General features: G+C 44.1%; 1 protein-coding gene across 2 annotated transcripts in view; it reads right to left on the reverse strand.

Annotated features, from left to right (window-relative positions):
* The window catches only part of LOC145349349 (nectin-1-like), a 77970-nt gene that overhangs the window by 41857 nt on the left and 13370 nt on the right, over positions 1–22743 (reverse strand). For both annotated transcript variants that reach the window (XM_080197864.1, XM_080197863.1), the window contains exons 3-4: positions 15564–15860; positions 780–885 (exon numbers count right to left, since the gene is read on the reverse strand). In XM_080197864.1, coding sequence (XP_080053990.1) covers positions 780–885; positions 15564–15860 — 403 coding nt within the window. The remainder of the gene's footprint in view (positions 1–779; positions 886–15563; positions 15861–22743) is intronic.

Raw genomic sequence — 22743 nt, forward strand, 5'->3', positions numbered from 1 at the left:
AATCCTAAGATCTCTCCGTTCCTCCACATTCTTCAGAACCCTGCCGTTGACCCTGTAATCCACATTCAAGTTTATCCTACCAAAATGAATCACCTCACACTTATCAGGGTTAAACTCCATCTGCCACTTTTCGGCCCAGCTTTGCATCCTATCAATGTCTCTTTGCAGCCTACAAGGGCCCTCCACCTCATCCACTACTCCACCAATCTTGCTGTTGTCAGCAAATTTACTAACCCACCCTTCAGCCCCCTCTTCCAAGTCATTGATAAATATCACAAAAAGCAGAGGACCCTGGTACACTGTTGGTAACTGGTCTCCACTCTGAAAATATTCCCTCCACCACCACCCTCTCTTCTATGAGACAGCCAGTTACTTATCTAATCGGCCAAATTTCCTTCTATCCCCACACATCCTTATCTTCTTCATCAGCTTACCATAGGGAACTTTATCAAACGCCTTACTAAAATCCACATATACGACATCAACTGCTCTACCTTCCTCCACACGCTTAGTTACCTCCTCAAAGAATTCAATCAAATTTGTGGGGCAGGACTTACCCCTCACGAATCAAAAGTTAAGTTTAAGTCAAAAGTTTGGTACTCCCACTTCTGAATCAACTTGAGGTATTGGTTTTTAATCTTAAGGAATAGAGAATCTTGCAGGACAGGAATTGGCTAAATTGATCTTCATGTGAATATGAAACTCTGTACCTGAAACAGTGCATTCCAGCAAACTAGCTCACTGAAGTAACCTTGGCAGCAAAACAGAAATGCACTTACTTTGTCCAGGTGAATTTAGTAGCAGGTGGGTTAGCATCTGCAGAACAAACCAGATGTAAACTACCAAGTTCAGTCTCCTGAGGTTCGACAATGACTGATGACATATCTGAAAAAAAAGTTTTAATCACCTATTTGGAATTGTTGAAAACAATAAACAATTCAAATATATACTTTTGAAGAATGGTGGTTGTTCCATGTAACACAGAAACATGCTGTTCTAATTCAAGTTCATCTACGTAGTGAGTAATCTAACCTTCTGTTCCCATTATCCTTTATTCCCCTTTTCCTTAAAGTGTGAAAAGAAAATGCCAATACACTACTGTCTGTTTTGTATCTGGGTAAGAACATAGAATCCCTAAAGTTCAGAAGGAGGCCATTCAGTCCATTGACTTTGCACTGACTTTCTGACACAGCATTTTAAACAGGCCTATCCCCATTCCTATCCATATAGCCTCACACATTTATTCTGCTAATCCCAATCTATGCATCTAGGTTCACTAAGGTGCAATTTAACATAGCCAATCCACCCAGCCTTTGGACTATGGAAAGAAACTAGAGGAAACTCACGTAGACATGGGGAGAATGTGCAGAATCTATACAGTCACAGTCTGAAGGTTTCAGCAGACAAGCCTAGATACTGATAATCAAACTCAATGAAATATTAATTAGGGTGGTTGACATGATAATCATGGTATGTCTATGGTCAGGATTGATTATTGGAATTTGTCATTTATGAATACGTGAATGTGATGAAACTTGAACAGGATAACATTTTCCCTCAGTGAATTTCTGCTCATCATGGGAATGGGTCTCACCTTGGTGGGTGTGAAGGAGGGTGAATGGTTTGAAGGTTAGGGGGAATGAAGTGCTCAGCTCAGGAATGAAGGTGACCTGACATCTGGGCTGGTTCCACACATTACGGATGGGTTGCTATCTTTAAATGGAACAACCATGATGCTTGCACATGTTGGCAATATTCAAAATGCTAATAAACAATTATAATATTGTAGACACAAGAAATGAAATAGCCATTTGATACTTAAATTTTGTTGTATCATTGGAAAAAGAAAAAATAATCAGAAGATTCAGAGTCCATTTGCCAATGAATCTGCATACTCTCTTCATGCAGTATAAATTGTTGTTCCCTTTGAGATTTCATATTGTAAATCTGTCCTGATGAGTGCATGACAAAAGCTTTTGGCAGCATTTTTTTTTTCAGCAATAGTCAAACAAAATAGCAGATGATATCTTTGCAGATGTTTCGAAATGAATGCCATTTTCCAAAATCTCTCATGTCGTCCTCAATATTGGAGCATAATTACTGAATAAGAGTTACTGTGTGGGTTTCCTCCAGATACTCTGGTTTCCTCCCACAGTCCAAAGATGTGCGGGTTAGGTTGATTGGTCATGCTAAGAAATTGCCCCTCAGTGGGCAATGCGTAGGTTAGAGGGATTAGTGGGTATAATATGTAGGGATATGGGAGTAGGGCCTGGGTGGGATTGTGTTTGGTGCAGACTCGATGGGCCCAAGGGTTCTGCACTGTAGGGTTCTATGATTCTATGAATAAACCACTGAAACATGGCAACCTGAAAAGTTGCACTGCCTGATAATTCACAAGAAACTAAGATAGTACAGGAAGCACCAGATCAAATGAGGAGAGAAGCAGGGAAAGCTATTGTTGGAACGGTTCATAGTACATTAGAATTTCTGGGTGGCTGAAATGCCAAAGGATTGTTATTCATAAAGTCTATGTATGCTGCAGGTCATCATATCTTGGGAATAAATGTTGTTATAAATAACAACAAATGTTGATATGTAGGCAATCATCCCATTATTTTAAAACCAAAAACAGAACAGAACACAAAATACTGGAAATATTTTATGTTCTTAAGATGTTCTAAATAACTTCCACCATTCTGATCGTAATTTTCAATCTCACTGCTCAGGTTGTAACCTGTAGGAGTGGATGTTGCCCATTGTTGAAAACGCTCAATCTTGAAGAAGATTCAATTTAATTAAAAACAGGCCTATTCCATAACCAGTTTGGTCATGAAGTTAAAAATAATCCGATCAGTTTTTACTGAAACAAATGGGTCCAAAAACATAAATGGAAAACTTAAACTGACAAATTCATCCACATTGATTTGGACATGTCATTCCTGCCATTCACACAAAATCCTGTAACTCCCTGCCTAATTGCAGGTGGGAGCATCTGCATCAGATAAACTGGGGTGCATGGTAGCACTGCTACCTCACAGCACCAGGGACCTGAGTTCAATTCTAGCCTTGGGCAACTATCTATGTGGATTTTGCATGTTCTCCCCGTATCTGTGTGGGTCTCTTCTAGGTGCTCCAGTTTCCTCCTACACTCTAAAGATGTGCAGATTAGGATGATTGCTATGCTAAATTGGCCCTTAGTGTCCTAGGATGTGTAGGTTAGCAGGATTAGCAGGGTAAATGTGTGTGGTTGTGGGGATGGGGTGGGATTGCTGTCAGTGCAGACACAATGGGTTGAATGGTCTCCTTCTGCACTGTAGGGTTTCTATGATTGTATATCTGCACTGGCACTCTGAATCAACAACTCACCCAGTATCATTCTCCCATTTTAGAACATAGAACATTACAGCGCAGAACAGGCCCTTCGGCCCACGATGTTGCGCCGACCAGTTAAAAAACAATGACCCACTAACCTAAACCAATCCCTTTTCGTCCATAAACCTATCCACGGATCTCTTAAACGCCCCCAAACTAGGCGCATTTACAACCGCAGCAGGCAGGGCATTCCAATCCCTCACCACCCTCTGGGTAAAGAACCTACCCCTGACATCCGTCCTATAACTACCCCCCCTTAATTTAAAGCCATGTCCCCTCGTGCTAGCTTTCTCCATCCGAGGAAAAAGGCTATCACTGTCCACCCTATCTAAACCTCTAAATCATCTTATATGTTTCAATAAGATCCCCTCTTAGCCGCCTTCTTTCCAGCGAAAACAACCCCAAATCCCTCAGTCTCTCCTCATAGGACCTCCCCTCCATACCAGGCAACATCCTGGTAAACCTCCTCTGCACCCTCTCCAAAGCCTCCACATCCTTCCTGTAATGTGGGGACCAGAACTGCACACAGTACTCCAAGTGCGGCCGCACCAGAGTTGTGTACAGTTGCAACATGATGCTGCGACTCCTAAATTCAATCCCCCTACCAATAAACGCCAAGACACCGTATGCCTTCTTAACAACCCTATCTACTTGATTCCCAACTTTCAGGGATCTATGTACACATACACCTAGATCCCTCTGTTCATCCACACTATTCAAAGTCCTCCCGTTAGCCCTATACTCAATACATCTGTTATTCCTACCAAAGTGAATTACCTCACACTTCTCCGCATTAAACTCCATCCGCCACCTCTCGGCCCAGCTCTGCAACCTGTCCAAGTCTTCCTGCAAACTATGACATCCTTCCTCACAATCTACCACACCTCCGACTTTGGTGTCATCAGCAAATTTACTAATCCACCCAACTATACCCTCATCCACATCATTAATAAAAATTACAAACAGCAGTGGCCCCAAGTTTTCTCTCTTTAACCCTGGTACATTTGGTGGCATGGTGGACCTGGCTTCAATTCCAGCCTTGGGTGACTGTCTTGTGTGGAGCTTGCACGTTCTCCTCGTGTCTGAGTGCGTTACGTCTGGGTGCTCCGGTTTCCTCCCACAGTTCAAAGATGTGCGGGTTAGGTTGACTGGCTATGTTATATTGTTCTTAGTGTAAGGGGGCTTGGCGGGATAAATATGCAGGGTTACAGGGAATGGGCCTGGGTGGGATTGTTATAGTTGCAAGCTTGATGACCAAATGGCCTCCTCCTGTACTGCAGGATGTATATTCTAGAACATAGAACACTACAGCACAAACAGGCCCTTCAGCCCACAAGTTGCACCGATCACATCTATACCTACCAAGCCATAGAACTATCTGTAACTCCCAATGCCATTAGATCCCATATAGAACATAGAACATTACAGCGCAGTACAGGCCCTTCGGCCCTCGATGTTGCGCCGATCAGTGGAACCAATCTAATGACCCTCTAACCTAAACTATTCCAATGTTATCCACATGCCTATCCACTGACCATTTGAACACCCTTAAAGTTGGCGAGTCCACAACTGCTGCAGGCAGGGCATTCCACGACCTTACTACCCTCTGAGTAAAGAACCTACCTCTGACATCCGTCCTATAATTACCCCCCTTAATTTAAAGCTATGTTCCCTCGCGTTAGCCATTACCATCCGAGGTAAAAGGCTCTCACTGTCCATCCTATCCAATCCTTTGATCATCTTGTATGCCTCAATCAGGTCACCTCGTAACCTTCTTCTCTCCAACGAAAATAACCTCAAGTCTCTCAGCCTTTCCTCATAAGACTTTCCCACCACACCAGGCAACATCCTGGTAAACCTCCTCTGCACCCTTTCCAATGCCTCCACATCCTTCTTATAATGCGGCGACCAGAACGGCACACGATACTCCAAGTGCGGCCGCACCAGAGTTTTGTACAGTTGTAACATGACCTCACGGCTCTGAAACTCAATTCCTCTACCAATAAAAGCTAACACACCATACGCCTTCTTAACAACCTTATCAACCTGAGTGCCAACTTTCAGGGAGCTATGCACATGTACCCTGAGATCTCTCTGCTCGTCAACACTACTAAGAGTCCTTCCATTAGCCGTATATTCTGTACTCCTGTTATTCTTACCAAAGTGAATCACTTCACACTTTTCCGTATTAAACTCCATCTGCCACCTCTCGGCCCAGCTCTGCAGCTTATCTATGTCCCTCTGCAAACTGTAACATCCATCCTCACTGTCTACAACTCTTCCAACTTTGGTGTCGTCAGCAAATTTACTAATCCATCCTTCTACACCCTCATCTAGGTCATTTATAAAAATGACAAACAGCAGTGGTTCCAAAACAGATCCTTGAGGTACACCACTTGTAACTGAACTCCAGGTTGAATATTTCCCATCAACCACCACCCTCTGTCTTCTATCAGCTCGCCAATTCCTGATCCAAACTGCTAAATCACCCTCAATCCCATGCATCAGCATTTTCTGCAATAGCCTACCATGGGGAACCTTATCAAACGCTTTGCTAAAATCCATATACACCACGTCAACTGCCTTACCCGTATCCACCTCTTTGGTCACCTTTTCAAAAAACTCGATAAGGTTTGTGAGGCATGACCTACCCTTCACAAAACCATGTTGACTATCCCTAATCAAATTATTCCCTCTAGATGATTATAAATCCTATCCCTTATAATTCTTTCCAAAACTTTGCCCACAACAGAAGTAAGGCTCACTGGTCTATAATTCCCAGGATGGTCTCTACTTCCCTTCTTGAACAAGGGGACAACATTTGCTATCCTCCAGTCTTCCTGCACTATACCTGAAGCCAATGACGACATGAAGATCAAAGCCAAAGGCTCTGCAATCTCCTCCCTAGCCTCCCAGAGAATCCTAGGGTAAATCCCATCCAGCCCAGGGGACTTATCTATTTTCACACTCTTAAGAATTGCCAACACCTCCTCCTTAGGTACCTCAATCCCATCTAGTCTACTACCTGGTATTGCAGTATTCTCCTCGACTACGCTGACTTTTTCCTGTGTGAATATGATGAAAAACACTCATTCAGTGCCTCTCCTATCTCTTCAGGCTCCATGCACAACTTCCTACTGCTGTCTCTTACTGGCCCTAATCTTGCCCTAACCAATCTTTTATTCTTGACATACCTGGTGAAAGCTTTAGGATTTTCCTTGATCCTATCCACCAAAGTCTTCTCATGTCCTCTTCTAGCTCTTCTTAACTCTCTCTTTAGCTCCTTCCTGGCTAATTTATAACTCTCCAGTGCCCTAACTGAGCCTTCACATCTCATCTATACTCATCCAGAAGTCTTTTAAAAGACCCCAGTGAGTTCGCCTCTACCACCACCGACGGCAGCCGATTCCACTCACTCACCACCCTCTGAGTGAAAACCTTTCCCCTAACATCTCCTCTGTACTTGCTTCCCAGCACCTTAAACCTGTGTCCTCTCGTAGCGACCATTTCAGCCCTGGGAAATAGCCTCCGAGAATCCACCTATTCCTCTCAACATTTTATAAACCTCTATCAGGTCGCCTCTCAACCTTCGTCTCTCCAGGGAGAAGAGACCTAGCTCCCTCAACCAATCTTCATAAGGCATGCCTCCCAATCCAGGCAACATCCTTGTAAATCTCCTCTGTACCCTCTCAATATTTCTACATCCTATTCTGCCTTCCACATTCTATTATGCCTTTTCAGACAATTTAATTTCAAACCTGACCCATTCTAAATATAGAGTGCCTTGAAGATTTTAATATGTCTGGCTTTTCTTTGCCAATTTCTGATAGTCTTTTTGAATTATGGAAATAGTTTACAGTATACAAGGTCAGTGTCAACTTTGCTACTGAAACTCAGCTAATCCCAGTTTCCCAAACTTTTTCCCAAAGCCATGTAAATTTCCTCTCCAAATTATTCAATTCCTGTTGGGAAGCCATAATTGAATCTGCCACTACTACTCTCAGAATGTGCATTCCAGATGCTGATCACTTTCTAGAACATAGAACATCGAAAAACTACAGCACAAACAGGCCCTTTGGCCCACAGGTTGCGCCGATCATATCCCTACCTACTAGGCTTACCTATAACACTCAATCCTATTAAGTTCCATGTACTCATACAGAAGACTCTTAAAAGACCCTATAAAATTTGCGTCCACCACCACTGATGGCAGCCGATTCCACTCACCCACCACCCTCTGAGTGAAAAACTTACCCCTGACATCTCCTCTGTACCTACTCCCCAGCATCTTAAACCTGTGTCCTCTCGTAGCTGCCCTGGGAAAAAGCCTCTGAGAATCCACCTGATCTATACCTCTCAACATCTTATACACCTCTACCAGGTCACCTCTCATCCTTCGTCTCTCCAAGGAGAAAGACCGAGCTCCCTCAACCTATCCTCATAAGGCATGCCATCCAATCCATGCAATATCCTTGTAAATCTCCTCTGCACCCTTTCAATAGCTTCCACATCCCTCTTGTAATGTCTGAAAGTTGTTCCTCACTTTGCCATTCCTCTGGTTCTCAGCCCTTTCGCCAATGGAAGTTTGTCTATTCAGCCTTGATCTCTTATGATTTTGAATTTCTCTCTCAAATCTCCTGTCAACCTTCTAATCGGTAAGAGGGTAACACAGCTTCTCCTATCTATTGGAATAATTGAGGTGTCCCATCCCTGAAACCATCCTCAATGTTTTCTGTGCCCTTCTCTGCTGCCTTTGCATTATTCCTAAAGTACAGTGCCCAAAATTGGAAAGAAGGCTCCAGTTCAGATTGAACCAATATTTTATAAATCTTCACCATAACTTCCTTGCTTTTGTATTCTACAAGAAGCCCAGAGTCACATATGCTTTATTGATGACATTCTCTGTCACCTTCAATGAATATTGCATATATACCAGCTGAGGTCCCTCGGTCCTGCATCGCCTTTTGAATTGACTCCTTTATTCTACGTTGTATATCTCCATTCTCCCTATCAACTGGCTCAACGGGCTTCAGCGAGAACAGGCAGAGGTGAGAGTAGGTTTTTTTCTCTTTTTGGAAAGTTTTTTTTTTAGTTGTTGGAATGCTCCTCTTATAGGATGTGGGAGATCAGGGAGACCTCTGGTATCCCTGACGGCAACACCTGCAAGAGATGCATCCAGCTGCAAGCAAAATGTGTTAGGGAACTGGAGCAGGAGTTTGATGACCTCCGTTTAATTCGGAAGAATGAGAAGTATATAGACAGTAGCTTTAGGGAGGTAGTTACACCTAAGCAGCAGAGCACAGGAAATTGGGTTACTGTAAAGAGAGGGAATGGAAATGTGAAAGGACAGGCAGAGCAGGGTTCCCATGTGGCCATTCCCCTCTAAAACAGGTATACTGAATTGGATACTGTTGTGGAGGATGCTTTACCTGGGACAAGCTGCGACAGCCAGAACTCTGACACTGAGCCTGGTTCTGCAGCGTAAAAGGGTGGGAGGAAGAAGAGGAGAGCAGTAGTGATAGGGGACTCGATGGTCAGAGATATGGACAGGAGGTTCTGTGGTCGGGACACAGACTCCCGCATGGTTTGTTGTCTCCTGGGTGCCAAGGTCAGGGATGTCTCTGATCTCATGCATAGCACTCTAAAGTGGGAAGGTGATCAGCCAGATGTCGGGGTACACATCAGTACCAATGATATAGGTAGGAAGAGTGAGGAGGTCCTAAAGAGAGACTATAGAGAGCTTGGATGGAAGTTAAAAAGCAGGACCCCGAGGGTAGTAATCTCAGGATTGCTACCTGTACCACGTGCCAGTGAGGGTAAGAGTAGGATGCTTGGGCGGATGAACACGTGGCCGAGGAACTGGTGTATAGGGCAGGGTTTCCGATTCTTGGATCATTGGGACCTCTTCTGGGGTAGGTGGGACCTGTACAAGAGAGACAGGTTACACTTAAACTACAAGGGGACCAATATACTTGCAGGGAGCTTTGCTAGTGTTATTGGGGAGCATTTAAACTAGATTTGCAGGGGGATGGGAACCGAAGTGCCAGCGTTAGGGAACTGGAGCAGGAGTTTGATGACCTCCGTTTAATTCGGAAGAATGAGAAGTATATAGACAGTAGCTTTAGGGAGGTAGTTACACCTAAGCAGCAGAGCACAGGAAATTGGGTTACTGTAAGGAGAGGGAATGGAAATTTGAAAAGAAAGGCAGAGCAGGGTTCCCATGTGGCCATTCCCCTCCAAAACAGTGGAGCAGGGCTAAAAAGACATGTTAGTTCATGCAAGAATCACAAACGGAAGGGTTGAGTATGGTGGAAATAATCTTTTGAGGTGTGTCTATTTCAACGCCAGGAGTACTGTGGGGAAGGCAGATGTGTTGAAGGTGTGGATGACACGTGGAAATATAACATTATAGCCATTAGTGAAACTCGGCTACAGGAGGGGCAGGACTGGCAGCTTAATGTTTCAGGCGTGATAGAGGCAGAGGGATAAAAGGTCAGCGGGGGCATTGTTGGTCAGGGAAAATGTTACAGCAGTACTCAGGCAGGATAGATTAGGGAGCTTGTCTACAGAGGCCCTATGGGTGGAGCTGAGAAACAGGAAAGGTATGACCACATTAATGGGGTTGTATTATAGACCACCCAATAGTCAGTGAGAATTGGAGGAGCAAATCAGCAGAGAGATAGCTGACAACTGCAAGAAACACAAAGTTGTGATAGTAGGGATTTTAATTTTCCACATATAGATTGGGACTCGCATACTGTTAAAGGTTTAGATGGGGTAGAGTTTGTGAAATGTGTTCAGGAGAATTTTCTACATCAGTATATAGAGGTGCCAACTAGAGAGGATGCAATATTGGATTTCCTATTGGGAATTGAGTTAGGGCAGGTGATGGATGTGAGTGTGAGGGAATACTTTGAATTCAGTGATCATAATGTCATTAGTTTCAACCTGATCATGGATAAGGACAGATCTGGTCCTCGGGTTGACTGCAAAAGGCCAAATTTGATGAAATGAGAAGGGATCTGAGAAGTGTGGATTGGCACAGGCTATTCTCTGGTAAGGATGTAAATGGAAAGTGAGAGGCCTTCAAAGGAGAAATTTTGAGAGTGCAGAATTTGTATGTTCCTGTCAGGATTAAAGGCAAAATAAATAGGAATAAGGAACTTTGGTTCTCGGGGGAGATTATAACACTGATTAAGAGGAAGAGAGAATTGTATGAAATGTACAGGCAGCAAGGAACAGATCAGATGCTCAAGGAGTATAAAAAGTGCAAGAAGCTACTTAAGGAGGGAAATCAGCAGGGCTAAAAGACATGAGGTTGTTTTGGCAGACAGAGTGAAGGAAAATCCAAAGAGCTTCTATAGGTATGTTAGGAGCAAAAGGATAGTGAGGGATAAAATTGGTCCTCTTGAAGACCAGAGTGATAGACTGTGTATGGAACCAAAAGAGATGGGGGAGATACTAAATGGTTTTTTTGCATCTGTATTTACTGAGGAAACAGGCATGGAGTCTATGGAAATAGGGCAAACAGGTAGGGAGGTCATGGAACCTTTACAGATTAAAGAGGAGGAGGTGCTGGCTGTCTTGAGGCAAATCACAGTGGATAAATCCCCAGGACCGGACAGGGTATTCCCACGGACCTTGAGGGAGGCTAGTAGTGAACTTGCTGGGGCCCTGGCAGACATATTTAAAATGTCAGTACGCTCAGGGGTGGTGCCGGATGATTGGACAGTGGCTCATGTTGTTCCGTTGTTTAAAAAAGGTTCCAAAAGAAATCCGGGAAATTATAGGCCAGTACATTTGACGTTAGTGGTGGGCAAGTTATTGAAAGGTGTGATAAGGGATAGGATCTACAAATATTTGGATAGACAGGGACTTATTAGGGAGAGTCAACATGGCTTTGTGCGCGGTAGGTCATGTTTGACCAATCTATTAGAGTTTTTCGAGGAGGTTACCAGGAAAGTGGATGAAGGAAAGGCGGTGGATGTTGTCTACCTGGATTTTAGCAAGGCCTTTGATAAGGTCCCTCATGGGAGGTTAGTTAGGAAGGTTCAGTTGCTAGGTATACATGGGGAGGTAGTAAATTGGATTAGACACTGGCTCAATGGAAGAAGCCAAAGAGTGGTTGTGGAGGATTGCTTCTCTGATCGGAGGCCTGTGACTAGTGGTGTGCTGCAGAGGATTGGTGTTGGGTCCATTGTTGTTTGTTACCTATATCAATGATCTGCATGATAATGTGGTAAATTGGATCAGCAAATTTGCTGATGATACAAAGATTGGAGGTGTAGTGGACAGTGAAGAAGGTTTTCAAAGCTTGCAGAGGGATTTGGACAAACTAGAAAAATGGCAAATGGAATTTAACGCATAAAATGTGAGGTATTGCACTTTGGAAAGGCAAACCAAAGTAGAATGTACAGGGTAAATGGTAGGACTCTGAAGAGTTCAGTTGAACAGAGGGATCTAGGAATACAGGTACAAAATTCCCTAAAAGTGACATCACAGCTGGATAGGGTCGTAAAGAGTGCTTTTGGTACATTGGCCTTTATAAATCGGAGTATCGAGTATAAAAGTTGGAGTGTTATGGTAAGGTTATATAAGGCATTGGTGAGGCTGAATTTAGAGTATTGTGTACAGTTTTGGTCACCTAGTTACAGGAAGGAAGTAAATAAGGTTGAAAGAGTGCAGAGAAGGTTCATGAGGATGTTGCCAGGACTTGAGAAGCTGAGTTACAGAGAGAGATTGAATGGGTTAGGACTTTATTCCCTGGAGCGTAGAAGAATGAGGGGAGATTTGACAAAGGCGTGTAAGATTTTGATGGGTATAGATCGAGTGAATGCAAGCAGGCTTTTTCCACTGAGGCTAGGGGAGAAAAGAAAACAGAGGTTAAGGGTGAAAGGAGAAAAGTTTAAAGGGAATATTAGGGGGAGCTTCTTCATGCAGAGAGTGGTGGGAGTGTGGAATGAGCTGCCGGATAAAGTGGTAAATGCGGGATCGCTTTTAACATTTAAGAAAAGCTTGGATGGTTTCACGGATGAGAGGGGTGTGGAGGGATATGGTCCAAGTGCAGGTCAGTGGGACTAGGCAAAAAATGGTTCGGCACAGACAAGAAGGGCCAAAAGGCCAGTTTCTGAAATGTAAATTTTCTATGGTTTATTTCAACATGTATCATTCACGGCGCTTACACATACGCCATATATAAAGTAATAGGGAAAATGCTATTATAAATTGTGTGATAACAGGAACACTTAGACAAAGTCAACATGGATTTATGAAAGGGAAATTACGTTTGACAAACCTACTTGAGTATTTTGAGAACATAGCTAGCAGAATTGTTAAGGGAGAACCAATGGATGTATTTAAATTGGAACCAGTATTTTGAATTTCAGAAATATTTTGATTAAGTCCAACATAAGAGGTTAGTGTGAAAAATTAAAGCATGTGGAACTGGAGATAATATCTTGGTATGCATTGAAAATTAGCTAGCAAACAGGAAACAGAGTGGCAGGCAGTGACTAATGGGTTTCTTCCTGAACGGTGCTTGGGTCCCAGCAATTCATAACACATTTCAATGATTTGGGGGTTACAGATAGTGTAACATGAACCCAAGATCCCGGTTGAGGCTGTCCTCATGTGTGCGAACTTGGCTATCAGTGTCTGCCCAGCAACTCTGCGCTGTCGTGTGTCGTGAAGGCTGCCTTACCCGAAGATCAGAAGCCGAATGCCCGTGCTGGCTGAAGTGTTCCCCTACAGGAAGAGAACACTCTTGCCTGGTGATTGTCGAGCAGTGTTCATTCATCTGTTGTCATAGCGTCTGCATGATCTCCCCAACGTACCATGCCTCAGGACATCCTTTCCTGCAGCGTATCAGGTAGACAGCGCTGGCCGAGTTGCAAGAGAATAATGTTAGCCAAGTTCTGCACATGAGGACGGCCTCAACCGGGATCTTGGGTTCATGTCACACTATCTGTAACCCCCATAACGATGTGCCTAGGCTTGCAAAATCTCACTAACTGTCCTGGCTGGAGACATTACGCATCTCTTTAACCTGTGCTTAATGCTCTTTCCACTCACATTGTCTGTACCTTTAACACTTAATTACCTGTAAAGGCTCGCATTCCAATCATTATTTTCTAAATTGAGTTTGTGTCTTTATATGCCCTGCTTGTGAATAGAAATCCCACTCACCTGACGAAGGGGCAGTGCTCCGAAAGCTAGTGGTTTATACTACTAATAAACCTGTTGGACTTTAATCTGCTGTGGAGACTTCTTACTATGTTTACCCCAGTCCAATGCTGGCATCTCCACATCATTAGGGTACAGGGGTCAGGAATCACTGCAGAAATCAAAGCAGGAATGATGCAATTTTCAACTCTTGAAGTCATTTGAAAATCGCATTTGACTGAGCAGCTCTGGTGATGTTCCATTATTCTCCAATGTACCAATGGCCTTGGTTAGGGAGTGCTGCTACGTGTTTGATTGGGCTGGAATGACTTGTGCAGCATGAGTAGTTGGGTGGTGTAATGGGTATGTATTCATTCCTTGAGCATCAACAGGAGATCATTAGATTTCTTGTGGTCCAGCTGACCTGCATGATCACCTCCTCCTGAGGGCCTCCCATTCAGCTCTGCTGCAAATACCTGTATTTATCACTCTGGAATGCTCTCTTTACCGAGGCGTTCATTTAAAATCCACCAATTTTGTTCAGTGCAATTTCCCTTGGCCAGCTTGCCTTTAAGAACAGAAGACTGGCTACATCTTATGGAGGCCACTACTGAGCTCCCCAGTGGAGAGCAGAGGCAGCTGTCAGTAATGGACCAGCTCAGCCAGAAACTACAATACAAACTAGAGAATGTGCCAAAATTATGAGCTGTTCACCTCTAACTGACTATGGACAGGTAGCAAATTGCAAACCCCACACTTAAAGCAGAGCATCCCAATTTTTAATCCATGTATGGATTATGGATAGAGGCACAGAGTACAAAGGAAAGTTATTACAGATTGATACGAATGACTGAAGAAATCTCAGCTAGAGAATGATGCCTTATTCTGGGGACCCCAGAAAGAAGGATGTAAAAGTTTTGGCAGAGAACATGGACAGGATTTATTCGAGTTACCTCAAGAATAGGGGCTTCACTTGTACAGATGATATTGGAAAAATTAGGGCTGTTTTCTTGAGATTAAAGAGTGTAAAGAGAGATCTAATTAGAGGTGTTAAAAATTGAGGCTTTTTAATAGGGTAGATGAGGAGAAACAGTTTCCACTGGAAATGTCGTAAATTTGAAATTAAGGTAATGGCAAAAAATTTATTGCTTGATTGGGTGGTGGAAGCCGATTCATTAATAACTTTCTAAATAGAATTCAACATTGAATTAAAAAACACTAAAAATTGCAGGGCTATGCATTAAGTATGGAGAACTAGTACTCTTTCAGAGAGATGGGCACAATGAGATGCATTACTTTGTAGTCTTGGTATTAATGGAGAGTGATGTATATATGCAGTTATAACAGCAGGCATTCATTGAATTGAAATGCTGCAGGCTGCAATGGAATAGGTGAACAGCCAGGCCTGCAGGTCAAAATACAAACTGAGCAATAGGCTTCCTTCTGCCCTGCCCCATCCCCATATTAACCCCCTCTTATGGAAAACGTCGGCAGTTCTGGCAGCATCTATAATAAGAGAAACAGGGTAACCCTTTCAAGTCCAATATGACTTTCATTAGAATTCTCTCTAACAAGCAGGCAATAGGGCACTCACATCAGGAGTAGGGCCCTATCTTAAATACGCAGGTCAAGTCCAATAACATTATTAGAAATTTTTCAGTGTCCTAACCAGAGGCTTGAGTGGAAGGGTGAAGGTAGTAATGACAGGTATTCTGTCAGGCAATAATCCTCAAGAATCCTTAAAATCTTTATGTTTCATTTTTTAGCAGCTATCTTGTGAGCTCGGAGGGGCAAGAACTTTTGGGTAATCCCTGAACCAGGCTTCAAAACCTGCCCCCAACCTTGGCTCTTAATTTTCTCCACCACTAACTATCAGGCTCCATCACTGTTATTTTAACTGCAGCTCACTTTCAGCAAGTGCAAGTGATTAAAATGGAACCATAATAGATTCTATTTCAGTTCTTGTACCTCATTGTGTATTTACTAAAAGCATGTAAAAACAAATGAAGATAAATCAAAACTGTGCTTACAGGTAATATTCAGCTTATAAGGTTCAGAGCTGTTCAGAGCTGGATGCCTCACAATACAGGAAACATTCTGCCCATTCATTGATCTTACTGGACACAGGTGGAAATGGCTAGAAACAGTCACAGTTCCATTAGTAGCAGGAGGTTCAATATGTTCACTGGCATTGAAAGCGAAAGGCATTTCCCAATTAATGCTGGCAGCTGGTTTCGCATTTGCTGCTATACAGGCGATACCAAGGCGTTCACTGCAGTCATTCGGAGAGAAAACTGGATACGTTTGAATCATAATAGTTGGAGGAACTGAAATCAAGAAAAAAGGCACAGTTTAGAATATTTAGCGGTAATTTGTCTTCAAATACTTAATATTTTAAACCTTATTCACAATTAGTTTTCAATAAAGCACTGAGATTCTGCAGTAGGTCTCCCATTTTCAGCTGTTGTAAGTCTGTATGAACCACAGTAAGGTGGTGAAAATAACCTCTTGAACTTCAAGATCAAAAAGTGAAAGGCAGTAGAGATGGGGAAAAAAAATCATTTAGCCACGCAAATACTGCACAGGCTAATGAGATATTTAACTCAGAATCATGCATCATAGAATCCCTGCAGTGCAAAAGGAGACCATTTGGCCCATCGAGTCTGCACCAACCACAATTCCACCCAGGCCCTGTTCCCGTAACCCCACGTATTTACCCTGCTAATCCACCTGACACTAAGGGACGATGTAGCATGGCCAATCAACCTAACCCAGATTCCTTTGAACTGTGGGAGGAAACTGGAGCACCCAGACATGAGGAGAATGTGCAAACTTTGCACAGACAATGACCCTAGCCGCTCCCTGAAGCTGTGAGGCAGCAGTGTTAACCACTGTGTAACTGTGCCACCGCTAATCAGTCGAGGCATAGATTGCAAAGGCACGGAAGTCATGTTGGAGTTGTATAGAACTGTGGTGAGGCCACAGTTAGAATATTGTGTGCAATTCTGGTTGCCAAATTATCAGAAGAATGTGACCGCACTACAGAGGGTGCAGGAAAGATTCAGCAGGATTCTGACTGGGATGGAACCTTTAAGTTATGAAGAGGGGTTTGGAGCAAAAAAGACTGAGGAATGACCTGATCGAAATATACAATATTATGAGGGGCATGGACAGAGTAGCGAAGGAGCAACCCTGAGTTGAAGGGTCAGTCACAAGGGGAACTAGGTTCAAGGTGAGGGGCAGGAGGTTTAGGAGGATGGGAGGAAAAACAATTTTACCCAGGGTGATGATCGTTTGAAATGCGCTGCCTGGGGAGGGAGGTAGAGCTGAGTTGCCTCACATCCTTTAAAGAGTACTTGGATGAGCAATTTGCAAGTCATAACATTCAAGGCTATGGCCAAGTGCTGGTAGATGTGTTTAAGTGGGAGGTCAGGTGTGTTGAATGGTCTCCTTTTGCACTGTAGGGATTCTATGATGCATGATTCTGAGTTAAAGATCTCATTAGCCTATGCAGTATTTGCATGGCTAAATGGTTTTTCTCCATCTCTAATGCCTTTCACTTTTTGATTTTGAAATTCAAGAGGTTATTTTCACCACCTTTCTGTGGTTCATACAGACTTACAACAGCTGGAAAATGCAGACTTGATGGGCCAAGGGGCTTCTTCTGCATGATTCTAGTCTAGTCATGCAAGTTGATTTTGCAGGTGTTTGGCCTGAAAGTTTATGGACATAGCATTAAGAGAACAATGACCCTCTAACCTAAACCAAACCCTTTCCATCCATAAACCTATCCACGGATCTCTTAAACGCCCCCAAACTAGGCGCATTTACAACTGCAGCAGGCAGGGCATTCCATTCCCCCACCACCCTCTGGGTAAAGAACCTACCTCTGACATCCGTCCTATAACTACCACCCCTTAATTTAAAGCTATGTCCCCTCGTGCTAGCTTTCTCCATCTGAGGAAAAAGGCTATCACTGTCCACCCTATCTAAACCTCTAATCATCTTGTATGTTTCAATAAGGTCTCCTCTTAGCCGCCTTCTTTCTAACGAAAACAACCTCAAATCCCTCAGTCTCTCCTCATAGGACCTCCCCTCCATACCAGGCAACATCCTGGTAAACCTCCTCTGCACCCTCTCCAATGCCTCCACATCCTTCCTATAATGTGGGGACCAGAACTGTACACAATACTCCAAGTGCGGCCGCACCAGAGTTTTGTACAGTTGCAACATGACGTTGCGGCTCCTAAATTCAATCCTCCTACCAATAAACGCCAAGACACCGTATGCCTTCCTAACAACCTTATCGACTTGATTTCCAACTTTCAGGGATCTATGCACATATACACCTAGATCCCTCTGTTCGTCAACACTATTCAGAGTCCTACCGTTAGCCCTATACTCCACACATCTGTTATTCCTGCCAAAGTGAATTACCTCACACTTCTCCGCATTAAACTCCACCTCTCGGCCCAGCTCTGCAACTTGTCCAAGTCTCTCTGTAAACTATGATACCCCTCTTCACTATCTACCACTCCTCCGACTTTGGTGTCATCAGCAAATTTACTAATCCATCCTTCTATACCCTCATCCAGATCATTTATAAAAATTACAAACAGCAGTGGCCCCAAAACAGATCCCTGAGGCACACCACTTGTAACCGAACTCCATGACGAATACTTTCCATCAACCACCATCCTCTGTCTCCTATCTGCTAGCCAATTCCTGATCCAATTACCTAAATCACCCTCAATCCCATACATCTGCATTTTCTGCAGAAGCCTTCCATGGCGAACTTTATCAAACGCCTTACTAAAGTCCATATATACCACGTCAACTGCCTTACCACCTCTTTGGTCACTTTTTCAAAAAACTCAGTAAGGTTAGTAAGGCACGACCTACCCTTCACAAAACCGTGCTGACTATCTCCAATCAATTCATTACTCTCTAAATAACTATAAATCCTATCCCTAATAATTTTTTCTAATACTTTGCCCACAACAGAAGTAATTCTCACCGGTCTATAATTCCCGGGGAAGTCTCTATTCCCCTTCTTAAACAATGGGACAACATTCGCTATCCTCCAGTCTTCTGGCACTATACTTGTGACCAACGACGACCTGAAGATCAGAGCCAGAGGCTCTGCAATTGCCTCTCTTGCCTCCCAGAGAATCCTAGGATAAATCCCGTCCGGCCCAGGGGACTTATCTATTTTCAAACCCTCGAGAATATCTAGCACATCCTCCTTATCTACTGCAATACTATCCAGTTTACAACCCTGTAACCCAGTGTTCTCCACAACTACATTTACGTCTCCCTGCGTGAATACCGAAGAGAAATATTTGTTCAGTGCCTCTCCAATCTCTTCCGGTTCCACACATAACTTCCCACTGCTGTCTCTGACTGGCCCTAATCTTGCCCTAACCAATCTTCTATTCTTAACATATCTAAAGAAAGCCTTAGGATTCTCCTTAATCCTATCAGCCAAAGTGTTCTCATGTCCTCTTTTAGCTCTTCTTAACTCCCTCTTTAACTCCCTCCTGGCTAATCTGACTAAAACCTGGTGTTGTCAGACTTTTTACTGTGTTTACGCCAGTCCAACGCCGGCATACCCACATCATAATCTATAGCTTTCCAGAGCACTACCTGAGCCCTCAAGCCTCATCCTGACATAAGCCTCCTTTTTCCTTTTAACCAGCGAATCAACTTTTTTAGTGCACCACGGTTCCCTTGCTCGACCATTTCCTCCTTGCCTGACAGGGACATACTTATCAAGGACTCGCAGTAGCTGCTCCTTGAATAAACTCCACATTTCGGATGTTCCAAGCCCCTGTAGTTTCCTAGTCCAACCTATGCTCCCTAATTCTCTCCTAATAGCCTCATAATTACCCTTACCCCAGCTATAACTACTGCCCCGAGGTTCATGCCTATCCCTTTCCATCACTAAGGTGAACGTAACCGAATTGTGGTCACTATCACCAAAATGTTCACCAACTTCCAAGTCTAGCACCTAGTCTGGCTCATTTCCCAGCACCAAATCCAATATAGCATCACCTCTAGTTGGCCTATCTACATACTGAGTCAAAAAACCTTCCTGCACGCTTTGTGTAAAAACTGACCCCTCTAACGAGCTAGAGCTATAGCTATTCCAATCAATATTAGTAAAGTTAAAGTCTCCCATGACAATTACCCTATTACTTTCACTCCTGTCCAGGATCGTCTCTGCAATCCTTTCCTCTACATCTCTAGAACTTTTAGGAGGTCTATAAAAGACTCCCAACATGGTGACCTCTCCTCTCCTATTTCTAATCTCAGCCCATGCTACCTCAACAGACAAGTCCTCATCAAACTTCTTTTCTGTCACTGTGATACTTTATATGATAAAGGGTAGACCTATTAAGAGTATAGAAATGCAGAGGGACCTGGGAGTGCAAGTGCACAAGTCTTTGAAGGTGGCAACACAGGTGGAGAAAGTTGCGAAGAAAGCTTATGGAATGCTGGCCTTTATAGGAAGGGGGAATGAGTACAAGAGCTGGCGTCCAATGCTGCAGTTGTACAGAACGTTGGTTAGACCGCATTTGGAATACTGCATCCAGTTCTGGTCACCTTACTACCGGAAGGACGTGGAGACCCTGGAGAGAGTGCAGAGGAGGTTTACCAGGATGCTGCCTGGTATGGAAGGACTGGATTATGAGGAAAGATTGGGTAAATTGGGACTGTTTTCCTTAGAAAGACGGAGATTGACGGGGGATCTATTAGAGGTGTATAATATTATGAGGGTATAGATAGAGTAAACAGTGGCAGGCTTTTTCCTAGATTGGAGACAAATATCACGAGGGGCCACGGGCTAAGGGTGAGGGGGGTGAGGTATAATTTGGACGCTAGAGGGAGGTTTTTCACACAGAGGGTCGTGGGGGTATGGAATGCACTGCCAAGTAAGGTGGTGGAGGCAGGCACGCTGGACTTGTTTAAGGTGTACTTAGATAGACACGTGAGCGAAATCGGGATGGAGGGTTATAGGAGACTGTTTTAAATAAGGATCAGAGCCTCAGGACGTTCCCGGAAATCAACTCTTACATGTGTTGATGTTTTTCTCTTTTACTCCACAGGTGCGTCGGTCCACCTTGTTGTCTAACGAGGGGCATACACGCGGTGGGTCGCGCGTGGGCTGCTCTTGGATGTTTCGAGAGTAGCCTAGTACTTCGTGTCATTTGTGTACGCTTAAACTGGACCAGCAGATGGACACCACGACAGCTCAGTGACTATCACTGTTTGCTGCGCAGATACATGGATTTGGGCCAGTATCTGTGGGAGTTTGCACATTCTCCCCGTGGTTGCGTGGGTTTCCTCCGGGTGCTCCGGTTTCCTCCCACACCCCAAAGATGTGCTCTTAGGCTGACTGGTGTAACAAATTGTCCCTAAGTTATTCTTCCCTCAGTCTGGTTTCCAATGTGGGTGCCATAACATAGACATGGGTCAAGGGTGGAAGAGGAAAAGCACAATGTTAAAATGGCGGCGTGGGCTCGTTGGGCCGAAGGGCCTGTTTCCCGTGCTGTGTTGTTCTTTGTCCTTTGGTCCATTTTGGCAGGTCCAATGGGATGAAGGAGTACAATATCAAGGGTAGGACTCTTAGCTGTGTTGAGGAGCAGAAGGACCTTGGGGTCCGGGTCCATAAGACTCTTAAATCGGCCTCGCAGGTGGAGGATGTGGTCAAGAAGGCGTATGGTGTGCTAGCCTTCATTAATCGAGGGATTGAGTTTCGGAGTCGGGAGGTAATGCTGCAACTTTATAAGACCCTTGTCAGACCCCACTTGGAGTACTGTGCGCAGTTCTGGTCGCCTCACTACAGAAAGGATGTGGAAGTTATTGAGAGGGTGCAGAGGAGATTTACAAGGATGTTGCCTGGATTGGGAGGCATGCCTTATGAAGATAGGTTGAGGGAGCTTGGTCTCTTCTCCCTGGAGAGACAAAAGTTGAGAGGCGACCTGATAGAGGTTTATAAAATGTTGAGAGGTATAGATAGGGTGGATTCTCGGAGGCTATTTCCCAAGGTCGCTACGAGAGGACACAGGTTTCAGGTGCTGGGGAGCAGGTACAGAGGAGATGTTAGGGGTAAGTTTTTCACTCAGAAGGTGGTGAGTGAGTGGAATCGGCTGCCATCGGCGGTGGTAGAGACGAACTCGCTGGGGTCTTTTAAAAGACTTCTGGATGAGTACATGGGATTTAATGGGATTGGGAGTTATAGATATTTCTATGGCCTGGTAGGTATGGATATGATCAGCGCAAATTGTGGGCCGAAGGGCCTGTTTGTGCTGTAGTGTTCTATGTTCTAAGGTGACTGCTGAGAACAGTGTGTGAACATAGGCCAATATCTGCTTGGATACTTGTCAGTCACTCAAAGTTAAGTCAAAGTCCAACGTTAAGTTTGAAACTTCTGATTGTTCTGTAAAAGTAACAACCGTAACTAATTTTAATTGAGCAAATTAGTAAATATTATTGTATTAATAAGAAGGTGACTCTCAGTTCTTTGTCCAACATATAAAGTTAAAAACACACCGTGCAGAAAGGCACAACACTGGACGATCCTCTCACCCTCCGGAGACCAAAACCCAAGGAGCTCCGAGGGAGATGTGTTTGAGACCAACATTGAAGAGGCGTCACAGCTGTCACTTGTATCCTCCACCAGCGCAGATACTCACAACCCAGTGGGAATAACTAGTAGACAGGCTTCTAGGTCACTTACTGCTGAGCATCCCACAGCTGATGATTCATAGTAAGGCGGAGACAGGGATGTTGCAGAGAACCGGCACTCGGAAGGATGCCAGAGCCCAAGACTCTGCTGAGCCCCTGGCTGATGATGTGCCCCTGGATCCAGTCATACCAGAGCAGATGGAACGGCAAAGGCAAAATCGTGAACATCGGGTAGGGATGTTGGTATCCCTCCTTGGACTGCAAGGCTGGCTAGATGGGTCCCAATGCCTTCTGTCTGAGGAGGTGGTGCCGTCACTCATTGCAACAAAGCCAACACTGTGAGGGTGGCATCCATACTGGAGGCTTTGGTGCACTCCATGGCAGGGGATGTCTGTTCCATGGTTGAGTTCTAAGGGCCTGACCTCCAAGATGCAGGACTTCAACTGCATCTTGGAGTTCACTGAATCCATGAATATCAGTGCCAAAGGATGGCGGGGCTTCTGGACCCCACTCCAGCTG

This window comes from Carcharhinus amblyrhynchos, chromosome 10 (genome assembly GCF_965287045.1).
Source record: "Carcharhinus amblyrhynchos chromosome 10, sCarAmb.v2.hapA, whole genome shotgun sequence".
NCBI classification, from domain to species: Eukaryota; Metazoa; Chordata; class Chondrichthyes; order Carcharhiniformes; family Carcharhinidae; genus Carcharhinus; species Carcharhinus amblyrhynchos.